The 15,951-nt window shown below is 47.1% G+C and overlaps 1 protein-coding gene across 4 annotated transcripts in view; it reads left to right on the forward strand.

Annotated features, from left to right (window-relative positions):
- ZNF142 (zinc finger protein 142) overlaps nucleotides 1-14,382 on the forward strand; it is a 21,420-nt gene extending 7,038 nt beyond the window's left edge. For 3 of the 4 annotated variants that reach the window (XM_012802214.2, XM_023510285.1, XM_023510283.1), the window contains 7 exons: nucleotides 331-930; nucleotides 1,992-2,159; nucleotides 3,885-4,709; nucleotides 7,176-7,353; nucleotides 8,611-11,536; nucleotides 12,394-12,499; nucleotides 13,717-14,382. In XM_012802214.2, coding sequence (XP_012657668.1) covers nucleotides 331-930; nucleotides 1,992-2,159; nucleotides 3,885-4,709; nucleotides 7,176-7,353; nucleotides 8,611-11,536; nucleotides 12,394-12,499; nucleotides 13,717-14,186 — 5,273 coding nt within the window. In that variant the 3' untranslated portion in view covers nucleotides 14,187-14,382. The remainder of the gene's footprint in view (nucleotides 1-330; nucleotides 931-1,991; nucleotides 2,160-3,884; nucleotides 4,710-7,175; nucleotides 7,354-8,610; nucleotides 11,537-12,393; nucleotides 12,500-13,716) is intronic. The other variant, XM_023510286.1, reaches the window with a different exon arrangement.
- Nucleotides 14,383-15,951: the final 1,569 nt, after the last annotated feature.

The raw sequence follows: 15,951 nt of genomic DNA on the forward strand, positions 1-15,951 counted from the left end.
TCCACCCACCTCAGCCTTCCAGAATGCTAGGATTACAGATACTGCCTTCTCTTAAGGTTTTCTGGATTTGAATAATGTTTATTTAAATACTTATTAAACACATATCTTGTGCCAAGTATTGTGCCAAATTCTTACTCTTGAATAAGAATCCAAGCACATGTGCCAGATAACTATCCCTAATCTTATGGGGCAGGTATAGAACCAGACTTAAAGTCCATTTGTACTCCACAAATATTAAAAGATTCACCTACATTTTCTACTACTAACTAACTCCTATGAGTCTTGTTCCATCTGATTCTGTGCCTTTCTCTGTCGGTCCTCTGCCTGCAGGTGTCCTGGTAAAGGTGGTGGAGGTGTACTTCTGTGAGCGCTGTGAACAGAGCTTCGCAGAGCCCACTCTGCTGGCCCTGCACCAGTGCAGTGAGACCCATATACAACCAGTGCAGGGCCTCTCTAGCACCTTATGCTCAGTAGAGCTGCCCCCCAGCAACCTTAACCTCCCTTGCTCTCTGCAAGGCCAGAGCCCACCAGATAGTCCCCTGCCATGCCCTGTGTGTAGACAGGAATTTATCCAACCCCAAGCCCTGAAGAGCCACTTCAAGATTCACCGGGGCATTCCCAGCACCTTCTCCTGCCCAGAATCTGGCTGTGCGTTCTCTGCTGAAGATCGCAAAGGTCTACAGCAACACCTGAGGCAAACCCACAGAGCAGTTCCTGTGCCCTGTTCTTTCCGGGGCTGTCCTTTGCTTTTTGGGAGCCAGCAGGGCATGGAGCTGCACCGGCAGGCCCATTACCCTTTCCACTGCAGCCATTGCAGCTTCATGGGCTCCAACGTCAAACTCTTCCGGCAGCATCAGTGGAGCCATGGGGCCAGGACACAGGAAGAACATTCTGCAATTCAGGGCCTCTCATCTCAGCAACTGCTGCCAGGTATGAGGTCAGGGGCCCAGGAGTCTCCCTCCTGGAGTTCAGCCACAGTTGATCTTATAAGAAAGGCAGTTGTTTCCAGTGCTTTAGATATGCATGAATACAAGGGAGTCTAGGTAATTGGGTCAGGAAGATGACATAGGACGGCATCTAGAAACCTGAACCTGTCAGAATATATGGGAAAAAGAAGTCTTTGTCCATGACAATAAGTGAAATTTGGCTTAGGCTACATGTGGCCAGAAGTTACTTAACATCAACTGATTGATTTCAGAACTTTCTAATGGCAAAAGCAAAAATGCTCATCATTGGCTGTAGCCACTGGTAGAATACCTGTAGACTCCTTTTTAGAACAGTTGGGATTCAGGGATTAGGTAGGAGAAGTTGGGGTTATTTTAAAAAGGAACTTTCAAGAGAGATGTTGTTTTACTGAGTTTTACTCTTTTGGGTCTCAAAAAAAAAGTGCAAGGTGGTGAATAGAGGAGCAGAAGGAAACAGAAAACAGGCCAGGAGAGGCCAGGTTTCTGATGAGGGGACTTGGCTTGCTAATGCTCACTTGTGCTCTGGTGCCTAAAGAGAAGACCTTCCTGAAAACTAGTTACATGTTTTTGCTTTACTCAGGCAGCTGCCTCTGTGGGAAGTTAGAAGGGACGGATTTGGGGCATGTGGATACTAGAACACTTTAGAAAAATCAGGGTTTGTTCACACACACTGAGCCACCAGCCATTACCCCTGGCAACTAGATCCACAGAGTGATAGTCTACCCATTTTCTGCTTTCAGACTCCCACCTCCACCCCCACCCCAGTGACCTCAAAGCTCTTACCATCAAGAGCTTCAAAGGGTCTGAAGTTGGTGCTATCTGAGGTTTGATTTAGGTTAGACTGGACATTGCTGATAGATTACCTTCTGGTTTTCCTATCCCTATTTTGAGTGGGAATATTTAAAACTCAAGATTCTCTTATGCTAAAAGTGGAAAAGAATGGTTCTTCCATCTAGTATAAGAAGTACAAGCATTCAGTGCTGTCATTGGCTCCTATAGACTTTATCAAGTTTTATGTGTCCCCAGCTTCCAAACAGCCTCCAGGAAAGAGAGAACCTTCAGAGGAAGCAGGTACAGCCTTGCCTAGGCAGGAGTCAGCTGAAGAGGAGGACATAGAGGAAGAAGAAAAGAGTGACATCCAGAAGGACTCTCAGAAGGCTCTGGAGAAAGGCCAAGAGGCTCAGCGGTTGGAAGGTAATGATATCATCAGCCTTGAAGCTCTTTTTTTGGGGAGGGGACAGAGCCTCAAGCTGTCCCCCTGGGTAGAATGCTGTGGCATCCCAGCTCACAGCAACCTCCAACTCCTGGGCTCAAGCGAGTCTCCTGCCTCTGCCTCCCAAGTAGCTGGGACCACAGGCACCCACCACAATACCTGGCTATTTTTTGGTTGCAGCCATCATTGTTTGGTGAGCCCGGGCTGGATTTGAACCCGCCACCTTGGGTGTATGTGGCTGGCGCCTTAGCCACTTGAACCACAGGCACTGAGCCTGCCAGAAGGTATTGATGATCAGTAGGTTGTTTTGTATGGCATCAAACCCCTTAAGATTTTTTTCCTGAATCCGTAGAACATTTGAAACACATCTCACAGAGAACATATTTACTGTCAGATGAATTAGAAAGATCTGATTATACTTATTTCCAACTTTTTTTAAATTTTATTTTTAATTTTTATTTAAAATTTTTTTTTTTTTTTTTTTAAATTTGAGACAGAGCCTCAAGCTGTCACAGCTCACAGTAACCTCCAATTCCTGGGCTTAAGTGATTCTCTTATCTTGGCCTCTCAAGTAGCTGGGACTATAGGCGCCCACCACAATGCCCGGCCATTTTTTGGTTGCAGTCGTCATTGTTGTTTGGCAGGCCTGGGCTGGACTCGAACCCACCAGCTCTGGTGACTGGCGCCCCAGCCACTTAAGCCACAGGCGCCGAGCCTTTTTATTTAATTTTATTTTTTTAAGATAAGGTCTCACTCTGTAGCCCCAGCTGGGTGCAATGGCATGATTATAGCTCACTGCAGCCTTGACCTCCTGATCCTCCCACTTCAGCCTCCCAAGTAGCTAGGACTACAGATGTACACCACTACACTCAGCTATTACCAACTCTTTTTTTTTTGGAGCCTTTGGAGCCAGAGTTGGGAGATAAGAATACTTTGCCTGTTTTCTTTCTGTTCGCTCCTTTTGGAGTACCTTTCCTTTTAACCAGCCTTCTGATTCTTGCTCTCATAGAACAAAGGCAGGAAGAATAAAAATGCTTCTTCTAGATTGTTATTTTGAGGGCAGTGCCTGTGGCTCATAGAGTAGGGCACCGGCCCCATATACCGGAGATGGTGGGTTCAAACCTGGCCCTGGCCAAAAACTGCAACAACAACAGATTTTTATTTTGAGCAGCTATAAACAAAGGCTCAAGAATAGCTTGCTAGGTGAAGCACTTCAAATAGGTCACAGCAAGATCTGAGAAGTTCTTATAATTTTGTTTCTCTTAATACTTGAATTTTTTTTTTTTGGAGACAGAATCTTATTTTGTTGCCCTCGGTAGAGTACCTTGGCATCACAGCTCATGGTAACCTCCAGCTCTTGGGCTTAGGTGATTCTCTTGCCTCAGCCTTCCAAGTAGCTGGGACTACAAGCCCCAGCAACAATGCCTGGCTATTTTTTTGTTCCAGTTTGGCCAGGGCCGGGTTTGAACCCACCACCCTCGGTATATGGGGCTGGTGCTCTACTCACTGAGCCACAGGCGCTGCCCAATACTTGAATTTCTTATCTTTTCTTTGAAACTACAATGTTTGAGACCTTATTACTTGGTTTCCTGGAGAAAAGGGCTATGCATTGTTTGTATCTAGGCAATTGTAGTTCTCCCATTATCTGGCTAGCCCTAAGCTATTGAAGAATCTCACTCACAATCATCTCTTATTCCTTCTCCCAGGGGATGTAGCTTCCTGCACAGAGTCCCTCTTCAAGACCCACATGTGTCCAGAGTGCAAACGCTGCTTTAAGAAGCGGACCCATCTGGTAGAGCACCTACATCTCCACTTCCCTGACCCCAGCCTCCAGTGCCCCAACTGCCAGAAGTTCTTCACCAGTAAGAGCAAGCTCAAGACCCACCTTCTGCGGGAGCTGGGTGAGAAGGCCCACCATTGCCCACTCTGCCACTACAGTGCAGTGGAAAGGAATGCACTTAACCGCCACATGGCCAGCATGCATGAGAATATTTCCAACTTCTACTCAGATACATATGCCTGTCCTGTCTGCCGTGAGGAATTCCGCCTCAGCCAAGCCCTCAAGGAGCACCTTAAGAGCCATACAGCAGCAGCTGCAGCAGAACCATTATCCCTTCATTGCTTTCAGGAGGGCTGCAGCTATGCAGCACCAGACCGCAAGACCTTTGTCAAGCACCTGAAGGAGACCCATGGCATGCGAGCTGTGGAGTGCCGCCATCACTCATGTCCCATGCTGTTTGCCACAGCTGAAGCCATGGAGGCCCACCACAAAAGCCACTATGCTTTCCACTGCCCCCACTGTGACTTTGCCTGCTCCAATAAGCACCTGTTCCGAAAACACAAGAAGCAAGGCCACCCTGGCAGTGAAGAGCTGCGCTGTACCTTCTGCCCCTTTGCCACCTTCAACCCAGTGGCCTACCAGGACCACGTAGGCAAGATGCATGCTCATGAAAAAATCCACCAGTGCCCTGAGTGCAGCTTTGCCACTGCCCACAAGAGGGTGCTCATTCGACACATGCTGCTACATACAGGTAAGATGGCTTCCATCCCTACAATAATGTAGTAGTGACAGTGATGATAACAGCTAATGTGAACTTTAACTGTGTACCAGACAATTTTATGTACCACACAAAAAGGAAAGGTCTTGCATACGTTGTCACATTTGACCAAGAATTCCTAGAGATAAATTGCAAGTTTACAAATGATCCTTGAGTGTGTCATTCAGCTAGTAAAGTAGTTAAACTGGGATTTGAATCTAGGCAGTCTGATTCCAGAGCCTGCGCTCTAACTACTATGCTGCTGTGTCTTGCCTTCAATCTCCTGTCCAGTTCTTCTTACACCTAGTCAGACTTGGATGGGTTAACACCAAGCCTGTTAGAGTGAAGAAACCAGACCAGGACAAATACCTTCCTTTGCAATTCAAGTTTTGGGATGTGCTGTAAGAGACAGGTCAAGGGGACTAAGGCAGCAATCCATACATATCATGGCCTTCCACAGTTTGGACTGTGATCCAAACAAGATCACCTCCAGTGACCAGGAAGTTGCAGATGTTGCAACTCAGACTCTTGTTTATCAGCATTATTAATGCTTTAGGTGACAGCCAAATCAAGCTACCTGCTATCACATCATCCCATTGTGATTATTTATAAATATCCCATTTATAAACATCAGTAGATTATCAGGACATAAAAAAAATTTCTTCAACACTCTGGTTTGGGAGAACAATTTTTGGGCAGTTTGGGGCACAGCCACTATTGTTCCTATTAAACAGTTCATTTTTATACATGCTTTAGTCATAAATCTCATGTTTCTGAGGCCTTCCCTAAAGCTTTATATATGTATAGTGATTTGTAGTTCATAGAGTTTATTCATATATGTTATCCCGTATAATCTATAATAACAGTCTTGAAAGCAAGGCAAGTAAAGGTAAGAAAAGAGACAAATTCTGAGAAATGAAATTTAGGACTGCCTTAAGATCACACAGATACTGGTAGGACCAGAACACTACATTGCTTGCATTTCACCATAGGGAAGGAGGCTGGGTGAGTGGGCAGAGCAACCAGGGAGGAGTCCTGAAGGAACATGGCCCCCAGCCTCTTTGAGCCAGGTCTTAACTCTACATGGATGACTTGTTTTTGAGTTCTCACTGGATACCACTGACAACTTTGGGACATCTCGTTTAAACTTCTTACCAATCATGTGAGGTTAATATTTGTGTTGCCCTCTTTTTGGAGACAAAGAAACTGAGACTGCTCAAAACCACATGGGTAGTCAGTTGGGATTTAACCCTTTCTGATCCCTATGTTAGACAAAATCCGATATAATGATTTTCCTATTCCATTCTGACGTTGGAAGATGTCTGACACTGTCACAGCCTATGTAATGCATTTCCTCATGTAGTATGGACTCTAGCCAGCAGATAGCACACATTGTACTCTTTCTCAGCAGGCTATGTGTTTTGATATGAACAGGTGATTATTGTATTCGCATGGTTGTACTTGTAGGAAAATGACCAGCCTCCAAAAAATAAGAGCTGGGGAGTATGTGGGTAGCAGAAAAATTAGAAAGGGTTAAACCACCACTTAATTGCTCTGTGATTTCTCTGTGCCTCAGTGTCCTCACCTGTAAAATGGGGATGATAATACCATGTGCTCCATAGGGATGTTATGAAAATTCAGTGAAAGAAGTGTTCGTTTGTTTTGAGACAAGGTTTCAGTTGTGCAGGCTAGAGTGCTGTAACGTATAAAGTCTTCAGAAGGGTGTCTGGCACATAGTGAGCACTTTGTAAATGTTATGTGTTAATATTTTTATTACTCGGTTAGACTTTAGAAGCAAGAGTTCTTAACCAGGCTTGGTGCCTGTAGCACAGTGGTTAAGGTTCCAGCTACATACACTGAGGATGGCGGGTTCTAATCCAGCCTGGACCAGCTAAACAACAATAACAACTGCAACAACAACAACAAAAAAAGTAGCCATGCGTTTTGGCAGGCGCCTGTAGTCCCAGCTACTTGGGAGGCTGAGGCAAGAGAATCACTTAAGCCCAAAAGTTTGAGGTTTCTGTGAGCTGTGATGCCACACACTGTACCAAGGGCAACATGGTGAGACTCTGTCTCAAAAAAGAGTCTTAACCATTATGTTCTGTTATCTAATTTCTTTTTTCTTCTATTACAGAAAATGAAAGGAATTGGGCTAAGTGGAGCAGTTGGCTATTAGTGCCAACAGACTGTGAAACAAGTCATGGGTGGGCTTTCAAGCTAGTTTTTAGCTCAGTCTTTGCTTTCTTCCCATATTCATTGGTATAGGATTTGGGGGAGTTGTTGTCTCAAAGGGTTGTGAAGCAGGCTTGATTACTGTGATGTCTTCAACATCTCAGGTAGCACGTGAAGCTTTTGCTCCTGCCTGGTATCAAGGGAAGCTTGTTGAAGGAAATGGTCTATCCACTCAGTTGAGCTGTGTCTGACTCATATTTTCTCTTCTCTCCTCGCTCTCCATATAAGGAGAAAAACCTCACAAATGTGAGCTGTGTGACTTCACGTGTCGAGATGTGAGCTACCTGTCCAAGCACATGCTGACCCACTCCAACACCAAAGATTACATGTGCACTGAATGTGGCTATGTCACCAAGTGGAAGCACTATCTCCGTGTGCACATGCGAAAACATGCCGGAGACCTCAGGTTTGAGCACATAACATGCTCCATCCGTATCTCAAGGACTTAGATCAAGTTAGCCTTCTCTTGGATCCAACTTTTCACTCCATTGCTTTTTCGGGTCCTTGGAAGTGTCTTTTCCTGGCTCAGCGCCTGTGGCTCAAGTGGCTAAGGTGCCAGCCATGTACACCCAAGGTGTGGCAGGTTCGAATCCAGCCCAGGCCTGCCAAACAACAATGACAGCTGCAACCAAAAAATAGCCGGGCGTTGTGGCGGGCGCCTGTGGTCCCAGCTACTTGGGAGGCTGAGGCAGGAGACTCACTTGAGCCCAGGAGTGGGAGGTTGCTGTGAGCTGAGATGCCACGGCACTCTACCCAGGGGGACAGCTTGAGGCTCCTGTCTCAAAAAAAAAAAAAAAAAAAAAAAGTGTCTTTTCCTAACACCATTGTCTGCTCCCACCATCTTAGCTCTATTGCCTGAGTCTTCAGAGTTTAGCCCTGGAAAATGAGACAGATTTTATACTTAGGGCCACAATCTTGGCCACTTCCAAATCCAGGCAAGTCTTCTGATATATGGGCACAGCTGACTAGAGGGGCAGTAGGGGATTTCTTTGTAGTTTTCATGCCCCCATGGAAGATTGGAGATGAGGCCCAAAACCCTGCCCTGTGGGACTCCTTAAAGTCCATGGTGAATTATGCTGATTCATTATGACTTTCCTTTAGCAAGCAGTATAGAGTAGGGATTAGAACACAGTTCCTGGCTCAACACCTATAGCACAGTGATTACAGCTCCAGCCACATACGCCAAAGGTGGCAGGTTCGATCCCGGCCTGGGCCAGCTAAACAATGATACTGTAACAAAAAATAGCCAGGCCTTGTGCCAGGTGCCTCAAGTCTCAGCTACTCGGGAGGCTGAGGCAAGAGAATTTCTTAAGCCCAAGAGTCTGAGGTTGCTGTGAGCTGTGACGCCACAGCACTCTACCAAGGGCAACATAGTGAGACTCTGTCTCAAAAACAAACAAACAAACACAGTTCCTAAAGATAGGCTGCTTCTGTCCCTCTCTTCCTTTGTAACTAACCTCAAGCAAGTTATTAATAGACTTTACTTAGTTTTCTCACTTGTAACACTAGTAAAATAAATGCCTGTTCCATAGAGTAGAGAAAAGGAGGGTTAAATTAGATGAAGCATGTGTAAATACTAATTATAGAGCCTGGCCCGTATTAAGTATTAATTTAGTAACTCTGAGTTGTTATTGTGATTGCTTTCCCCTTTTGTTCCTTGCAGATACCAGTGCAACCAATGTTCCTATCGCTGCCACCGGGCTGATCAGCTAAGCAGCCACAAGCTGCGTCACCAGGGCAAATCTCTGATGTGTGAAGTATGTGCCTTTGCCTGTAAACGAAAGTATGAACTGCAGAAGCACATGGCTTCTCAGCACCACCCAGGCACACCAGCCCCACTCTACCCCTGCCACTATTGCAGCTATCAGAGCCGTCACAAGCAAGCCCTGTTAAGCCATGAGAACTGCAAGCATACCCACCTCCGTGAGTTCCACTGTGCCCTCTGTGACTATCGCACCTTCAGCAATACCACCCTTTTGTTCCACAAGCGCAAGGCCCATGGCTATGTGCCTGGGGACCAAGTCTGGCAGCTCCGCTATGCCAGTCAAGAGCCAGTGGGGGCCAGGCAGTGCTCAGCACCCCCACCAGACTTGGAGCCCTCAAGCCAGGTATCTGCCCAGCCTGAGGGGGCAGGCCATGACCCTGAGACTGTGGTAGACTCCAGCTTGGACCAGGCACTGCCAGAGACAAGTGAGGAGGTCAGCACTGGGAGACAGGATAGCAGAGAGCTCCATGGGGATAACCTGGTTGGCAACCTCAGCCCAGCAGAGGTAGAGGAGGGCAGCTGCACATTACACCTAGAGGCCCTGGGAGTAGAGCTGGAATCTGTGGCTGAGCCACCTCTTGAAGAAATCTCTGAAACAACCCCTGTAGAATTTAGGCCCCTGGATTCCTCAGGGACCCTGGGACTAGAAGGGCCAGATGGACTAGAAGGACCAGAGCTGTCTAACTTTGACGCTGTTGGGACTTCTGGCTTGAGTGCTGAAGAAAATCCTATTCTGGAGAAGCCAGTCTCTGAACCCCCCAGAAATCCGCCATCCTCAGAGGAGACCTCTGACAACTGGGTGGGAACCTTCAAGGCAACTCCACCTACTGAGACATCACCCTTGCCCCCATTCCCTGAGTCAGAGTCATTACTCAAGGCCCTAAGGAGGCAGGACAAAGAACAAGCAGAGGCATTGGTGTTGGAGGGACGGGTGCAGATGATAGTGATCCAAGGAGAGGGGCGAGCCTTCCGCTGTCCACACTGCCCTTTTATCACTCGCCGGGAGAAGGCCCTGAATTTGCACTCCCGGACTGGGTGTCAGGGCCGCCGAGAGCCGCTGCTGTGTCCTGAGTGTGGGGCTAGCTTCAAGCAACAACGTGGCCTCAGCACCCATCTCTTGAAGAAGTGCCCTGTTCTGCTCAGAAAGAACAAGGGCTTGCCCAGACCAGATTCTCCCATCCTGCTGCATCCTCTGCTCCCAACTACCCAGGCCTCAGGGGACACAGAAGATGGGAAGCCTCCGCTTACACCATTAGAAGTAGAGACACTACTTCCAAAAGATGCTCCTTTGGAGCTTCCCAGGGAGCCAAAAGAAATAGAGGATCCTCTTGTCACACTCTGTAGCTCCCCAGCCCCTCCTATAGGAAACTCCTCAGAGACCCCTGAGAAGTACCACTTTGAGCAGGGCAAGTTTCACTGCAACTCATGCACATTCCTATGTTCTCGGCTCTCCTCCATTACCTCTCATGTAGCTGAAGGCTGCCGGGGGGGGCGTGGGGGGGGAGGAAAGCGAGGGGCCCCCCACACCCCACCTATTGTGTCCCCCTTGAGCAATGAGAACTCTGCTCCCCTGAGCAATGGGAGTACAGAGTCCAGCCATAGCGATGGGGACACAGCTATGGGTCAAAAGCAAAAGGGAGCTCGCTTCTCCTGCCCCACATGTCCATTTAGCTGCCAGCAGGAACGGGCTCTGAGAACTCACCAGACCCGGGGCTGCCCCCTTGAGGAGTCTGGAGAGCTGCACTGTGGTCTCTGCCCCTTCACTACTCCTGCTGCTGCTGCCCTGAGACTCCATCAGAAGCGGAAGCATCCCACTGCAGCCCCAGCCCGTGGTCCCCGGCCCCCTCTGCAGTGTACGGACTGTGGCTTCACCTGTAAACAGAGCCGTTGCATGCAGCAGCACCGGCGGCTCAAGCATGAGGGGGTGAAGCCACACCAGTGCCCTTTCTGTGACTTCTCCACCACCAGACGGTACCGGTTAGAAGCTCACCAATCCCGACATACAGGTGTTGGCCGTATCCCCTGCAGTTCTTGTCCTCAGACGTTTGGTACCAACTCAAAACTGCGCTTGCACCGGCTAAGAGTACATGACAAAACACCTACACACTTCTGTCCACTTTGTGACTATAGTGGCTATCTTCGCCATGACATCACTCGCCATGTCAACAGCTGCCATCAGGGCACCCCGGCCTTTGCCTGCTCCCAGTGTGAAGCCCAGTTCAGCTCAGAGACAGCACTTAAGCAGCATACCCTGCGCCGACACCCTGAGCCCACACACCCTGCTCCTGGTTCTCCTGCAGAGGCCACTGAGAGCCCCCTGCACTGTTCCCGCTGTGGATTACTATGCCCCAGCCCTGCTAGCCTGCGAGGACATACCCGTAAACAGCACCCACGACTTGAATGTGGGGTCTGTCAGGAGACCTTCCCTAATAGACCAGCACTGGATGAGCACCGGAGACAGCAGCATTTCAGCCACCGCTGCCAGCTGTGTGATTTTGCTGCCCGGGAGCGGGTAGGCCTAGTGAAGCACTACTTGGAACAGCATGAGGAGACTTCAGCAGTAGCAACAGCCTCAGATGGAGATGGGGATGCTAGCCAGCCCCCTCTGCGCTGCCCCTTTTGTGACTTTGCATGCCGGCATCAGTTAGTGCTTGACCATCATGTGAAAGGGCATGGGGGCACCCGTTTGTACAAGTGTACTGACTGTGCCTACAGCACCAAGAACCGGCAGAAGATTACCTGGCACAGCCGCATACACACTGGGGAAAAGCCTTACCACTGTCACCTCTGTTCCTATGCCTGTGCTGACCCCTCTCGCCTCAAGGTAAGGTCAAAGGACATGAGGCAGGAGTAGGAGTGAACTTTCCAAATATTAGCTCCCTAGGCAAGTTCAACTTTTCCAAGCCTCAGATTACTATTTTTTTTTTTCTGAGACAGAGTCTCAAGCTGTCACTCTGGGTAGAGTGCCGTGGTGTCATATCTCATAGCAACCTCTAACTGCTGGGCTTAAGTAATTCTCTTGCCTCAGCCTCCCAAATGGCTGGGACTACAGGCACCTGCCACAATGCCCAGCTATTTTTGTTGTTGTCATCGTTTAGCAGGCCTGGGCTGGGTTCAAACCCACCAGTCTCAGTGTATGTGGTTTGCGCCCTACCCACTGAGCTACAGGTGCCACCAAGCCTCAGATTACCTAATGTAAAACTGGAGATAGTATTTACCAACTTTATAAAGTTGTTGTAAAGGTAAAATTCCATAACACATGCTTACCATGTGATAGGCATATCAATCTGGATTATGATAATAACAGTTAACATTTATTGAGCACTTACTATATGCTTAGCACTGTAATTCTAATCCTTTCAGAACTATGAGACATGGATACTTTTACTTTTCCCCATTTTACAGATTAGTAGACTAAGAATTTATGGGTTAGATCACCCAGAGACACAGCTAGTAAGTGACACAGCTGAGATAGTCAGAGAAGACCTAGAGAGAAGCCAAATGGGTTAGGATGGTATCAAAACTGACTAGACTGGGAGACATAGTTGGTAAGCAGAATATGAATAGGAGAGGAGCAGAGAATAGTTATCTGTCATCATGTTCTGTCTCCTTGTCCCTATTTTCATATCCAGTGAGTACCAAGGGATATACATTTTCTGCATTCTGCTCTTCCTGTTCTAGTACCACATGAGGATCCACAAGGAGGAACGGAAGTACCTGTGCCCTGAATGTGGCTACAAGTGCAAGTGGGTCAACCAACTCAAGTACCACATGACCAAACATACAGGTGAGTCTTTGTAATTTTGACAGGCCTTAAGAGTTCCCTGATTCCCTGGCAAACCTAACCTCACCAAGGAAACTCTATCATATTTGAGTATTCATTACTCTTATTCTTGATTTTCACACTGGGAGTAGGCTGGGGGAGTATCTACCAGAATGGCTGCCCAACACATTGAAGACCTATCATAATCAGAAGAGAGATAAACCTGAGATGGGTGGCGCCTGTGGTTCAGTGGGTAGGGCACTGGCCCCATATACTGAGGGTGGTGGGTTCAAACCTAGCCCCAGCCAAACTGCAACAAAAAAATAGCCAGGTGTTGTGGCGGGTGCCTGTGGTCCCAGCTACTTGGGAGACTGAGGCAAGAGAATCGCCTAAGCCCAGGAGTTGGAGGTTGCTGTGAACTGTGTGACATCACAGCACTCTACTGAGGGCAATAAAGTGAGATTCCATCTCTACAAAAAAAAATTTAAAAAATAAAAAAATAAACCTGAGAGCATGCGCATATGTACTTTGCAAAAGCTTCCCAGATAACTGTACAAGATTATTTATTACATGTTGAAAACCTCCAACTCAACTTGAATGACTTAAGAACAGGTATACTTGGTTTCTACACAGATATGATGCAACTGTCATGAATAAGGAGGAGAAAGCAGAGGATTCTCCTGTTCCAAATTGTTCTTTTCTTCCAAATGTGGAATCCACAAACTATGGGTTCTCCAGAAAACACATAATCATGTGCCTGTGTTGATTGCATACTATCTGCCATATGTATAGGAATTAATCAAACGCATTTCAAGACCCTCTGCTTCTATGATGCTTCCTTCACTTCTACTTCTTCCTTCTTCTGTATTTCTTTTAACTTTTTGAGTTGAGCAAGCAGTTATGTTTAAATGGATTCTCAAATTCCGTGAGTACCCTGTGACCAAAAAAGGGCTGAAATTTCCCATTTGAAAACCCTATCATATTTGAGTATTCATTACTCTTAGGTGGCTAGTTGGTTATAGGTCCAATTAGTCATCAGCGTCCATTGGGTACCACATATACAAGAGGTTATGTTGGAAGAAAGGCAAAGAAATATCAGACAGGACTGGAACATTCCAAATACAGAGTCATTAGTCAACTTGCTGCTTGTGTTCTTTATATTCCAGGATCAGAGTGATTCTTATGGCCCATTCAACCTTGTTCCACCCTCTTTCAATGGTGATTTGTTCCCTGTTCTATAGGACTAAAGCCATATCAGTGTCCTGAGTGTGAGTACTGCACCAACCGGGCTGATGCACTACGTGTACATCAGGAGACACGGCACCGGGAAGCACGGGCCTTCATGTGTGAGCAGTGTGGCAAGGCCTTCAAGACTCGCTTCTTGCTGCGTACCCATCTTCGCAAGCACAGCGAAGCCAAACCCTACGTGTGTAACGTGTGCCATCGTGCTTTCCGCTGGGCTGCTGGCCTGCGCCATCACGCCCTTACCCACACGGACCGCCACCCCTTTTTCTGCCGCCTTTGCAGCTATAAGGCCAAGCAGAAATTCCAGGTGGTAAAGCATGTGCGCAGGCACCACCCTGACCAAGCTGACCCAAATCAGGGTGTGGGCAAAGACCCTACCACCCCTACAGTGCACCTGCATGATGTGCAGCTGGAGGATCCTAGCCCTCCTGTTCCTGCTGCTCCCCCCACTGGACCTGAGGGGTGAGAGATGACCCCACCTCCTAGATAACAAAAGGGTGTGGGCCAAGGTGTGTAAACTGGGACCAGAGCTGGCCTGAGGAGCTCAGGGCCTAAGGAAGGACTGGCTTTGGGGTATTAGGATGACCGGAACCCTTCCAGAACTCTTAGCTATAGTACTTTGAAATTAATGGCTATGTAAGAGAGAGACATGTACCACAACATTGATTTCTCATTGAGGCATACAGTGTTTTTACCTGTGAGTTCCCATTTTCTTCACCATCACTCAGTCAGAGTCCCTGGCTATAAGATCTTGGTTCTAACCACTCCATCTTCTCTTTCCTTCTTACTATATTAAGTACTATTTTCTTTTAGCATCTTCAAAAGTTGTATCTAACTGCATGTGCTATTATGTCTGATGCTCTGTAAAGCATGTTAAACAGAAAATGGTTACTAGCTTATAGAATCATCCAAACCTGTCTTAATATTTCCAGGTTGTCATGTTGATCTGATCTGTCTCCTCTCAGACCTCTGCTTCCCTTTTGTTTCCATCCATCTTCACTCAGTGATTGATTCTGAGACAGGCACAAGTCTGTCTTCTCTCTGTCCCCTTGAGCCTGCCTTCCTCCCTACTTTAAAACCCCATTGTCTACCTATAGAGGAGAAATTGCCTCCTATGCCTCTTCCTGGAAACAACTAAAACAACATAAATCTAAGTGTGGTGTGGTTAGCAGCAGTGCTAAGGTATTAAAACACAGATACTATGAAAGGCAGATGATTAGGGAGGTAAATCTCCAATTCAAAATTATATGAGTACCTCACAGTATAATTCTATGGTGCCTCACTATATAATTGATTATCTAAATTGGGACACACTGGAAAAATTAAAGACAATACTATTAATAATTATGCTAAGCAATGGACATAAATCAGGACAATTCCAGGTAAATTATTCAGGAGCTCTGGGACCACATAACTTTGTATCTCTTCCTTTTACCCTGCTTTTTAAAAGCTATACTCTTGTGTCCTTCCTATGCAGCACAAGTAGGAAGTTCCCTGGAAACCTCTTTATTCAGCTTTTTTCTATCCCACCCAACTAAAGTGTCCACCCAACCCTTGTACCTTCCCTTCATCCCCAATAACAGACCATACTCAAGCCAAATTGGAGAGAGAAGCTCTGTTTATACCAGTGGGGACTCTGAGCACTGCACAGTGTTCTCCTGAGAGTCAGTACAGTTCTGGGTCAGATCTCAATCCCCAACTTTGCCTAGGAAGCCTTGAAACTTGATTTATTCTTCCCTTGGCTCTAGGCTTTAAGGAAGTTAGGGGTAGAGGGGATAATACATCTTTAGATTTCTCGGCTCCAAGTACCTCTCTGGATTTCTAGTTGCAATCTGCCTTCGCACCAGAGTTGATGGGAAAGATTAGTCGTAGATCTGGGTATGAGATTGAGCCTACAGCAAGAGGAAGGAGGGAACTCCAGTATAGAAATTAGAATACACAGAGAAAGGACAAGAATTATACCACAGCTAGTAGAAACAGGAAGGGAAGAGAAAGGAGGTAAAAAATCAGATTCTGTAGCTGGGCGTTGGGGCAGGCACCTGTAGTCCCGCTACTTGGGAGGCTGAGGCAAAAGAATTGCTTAAGCCCAACAGTTGGACGTTGCTGTGAGCTGTGACACCACAGCACTCTACCGAGGATGACAAAGTGAGGCTCTGTCTCAAAAAAAAAATCGGCTCGGCGCCTGTGGCTCAAGTGGCTAAGATGCCAGCCACATACACCTAAGGTGGCAG

Source organism: Otolemur garnettii, unplaced genomic scaffold (assembly GCF_000181295.1).
Source record: "Otolemur garnettii isolate 467f Iridium unplaced genomic scaffold, OtoGar3 scaffold00013, whole genome shotgun sequence".
NCBI classification, from domain to species: domain Eukaryota; kingdom Metazoa; phylum Chordata; class Mammalia; order Primates; family Galagidae; genus Otolemur; species Otolemur garnettii.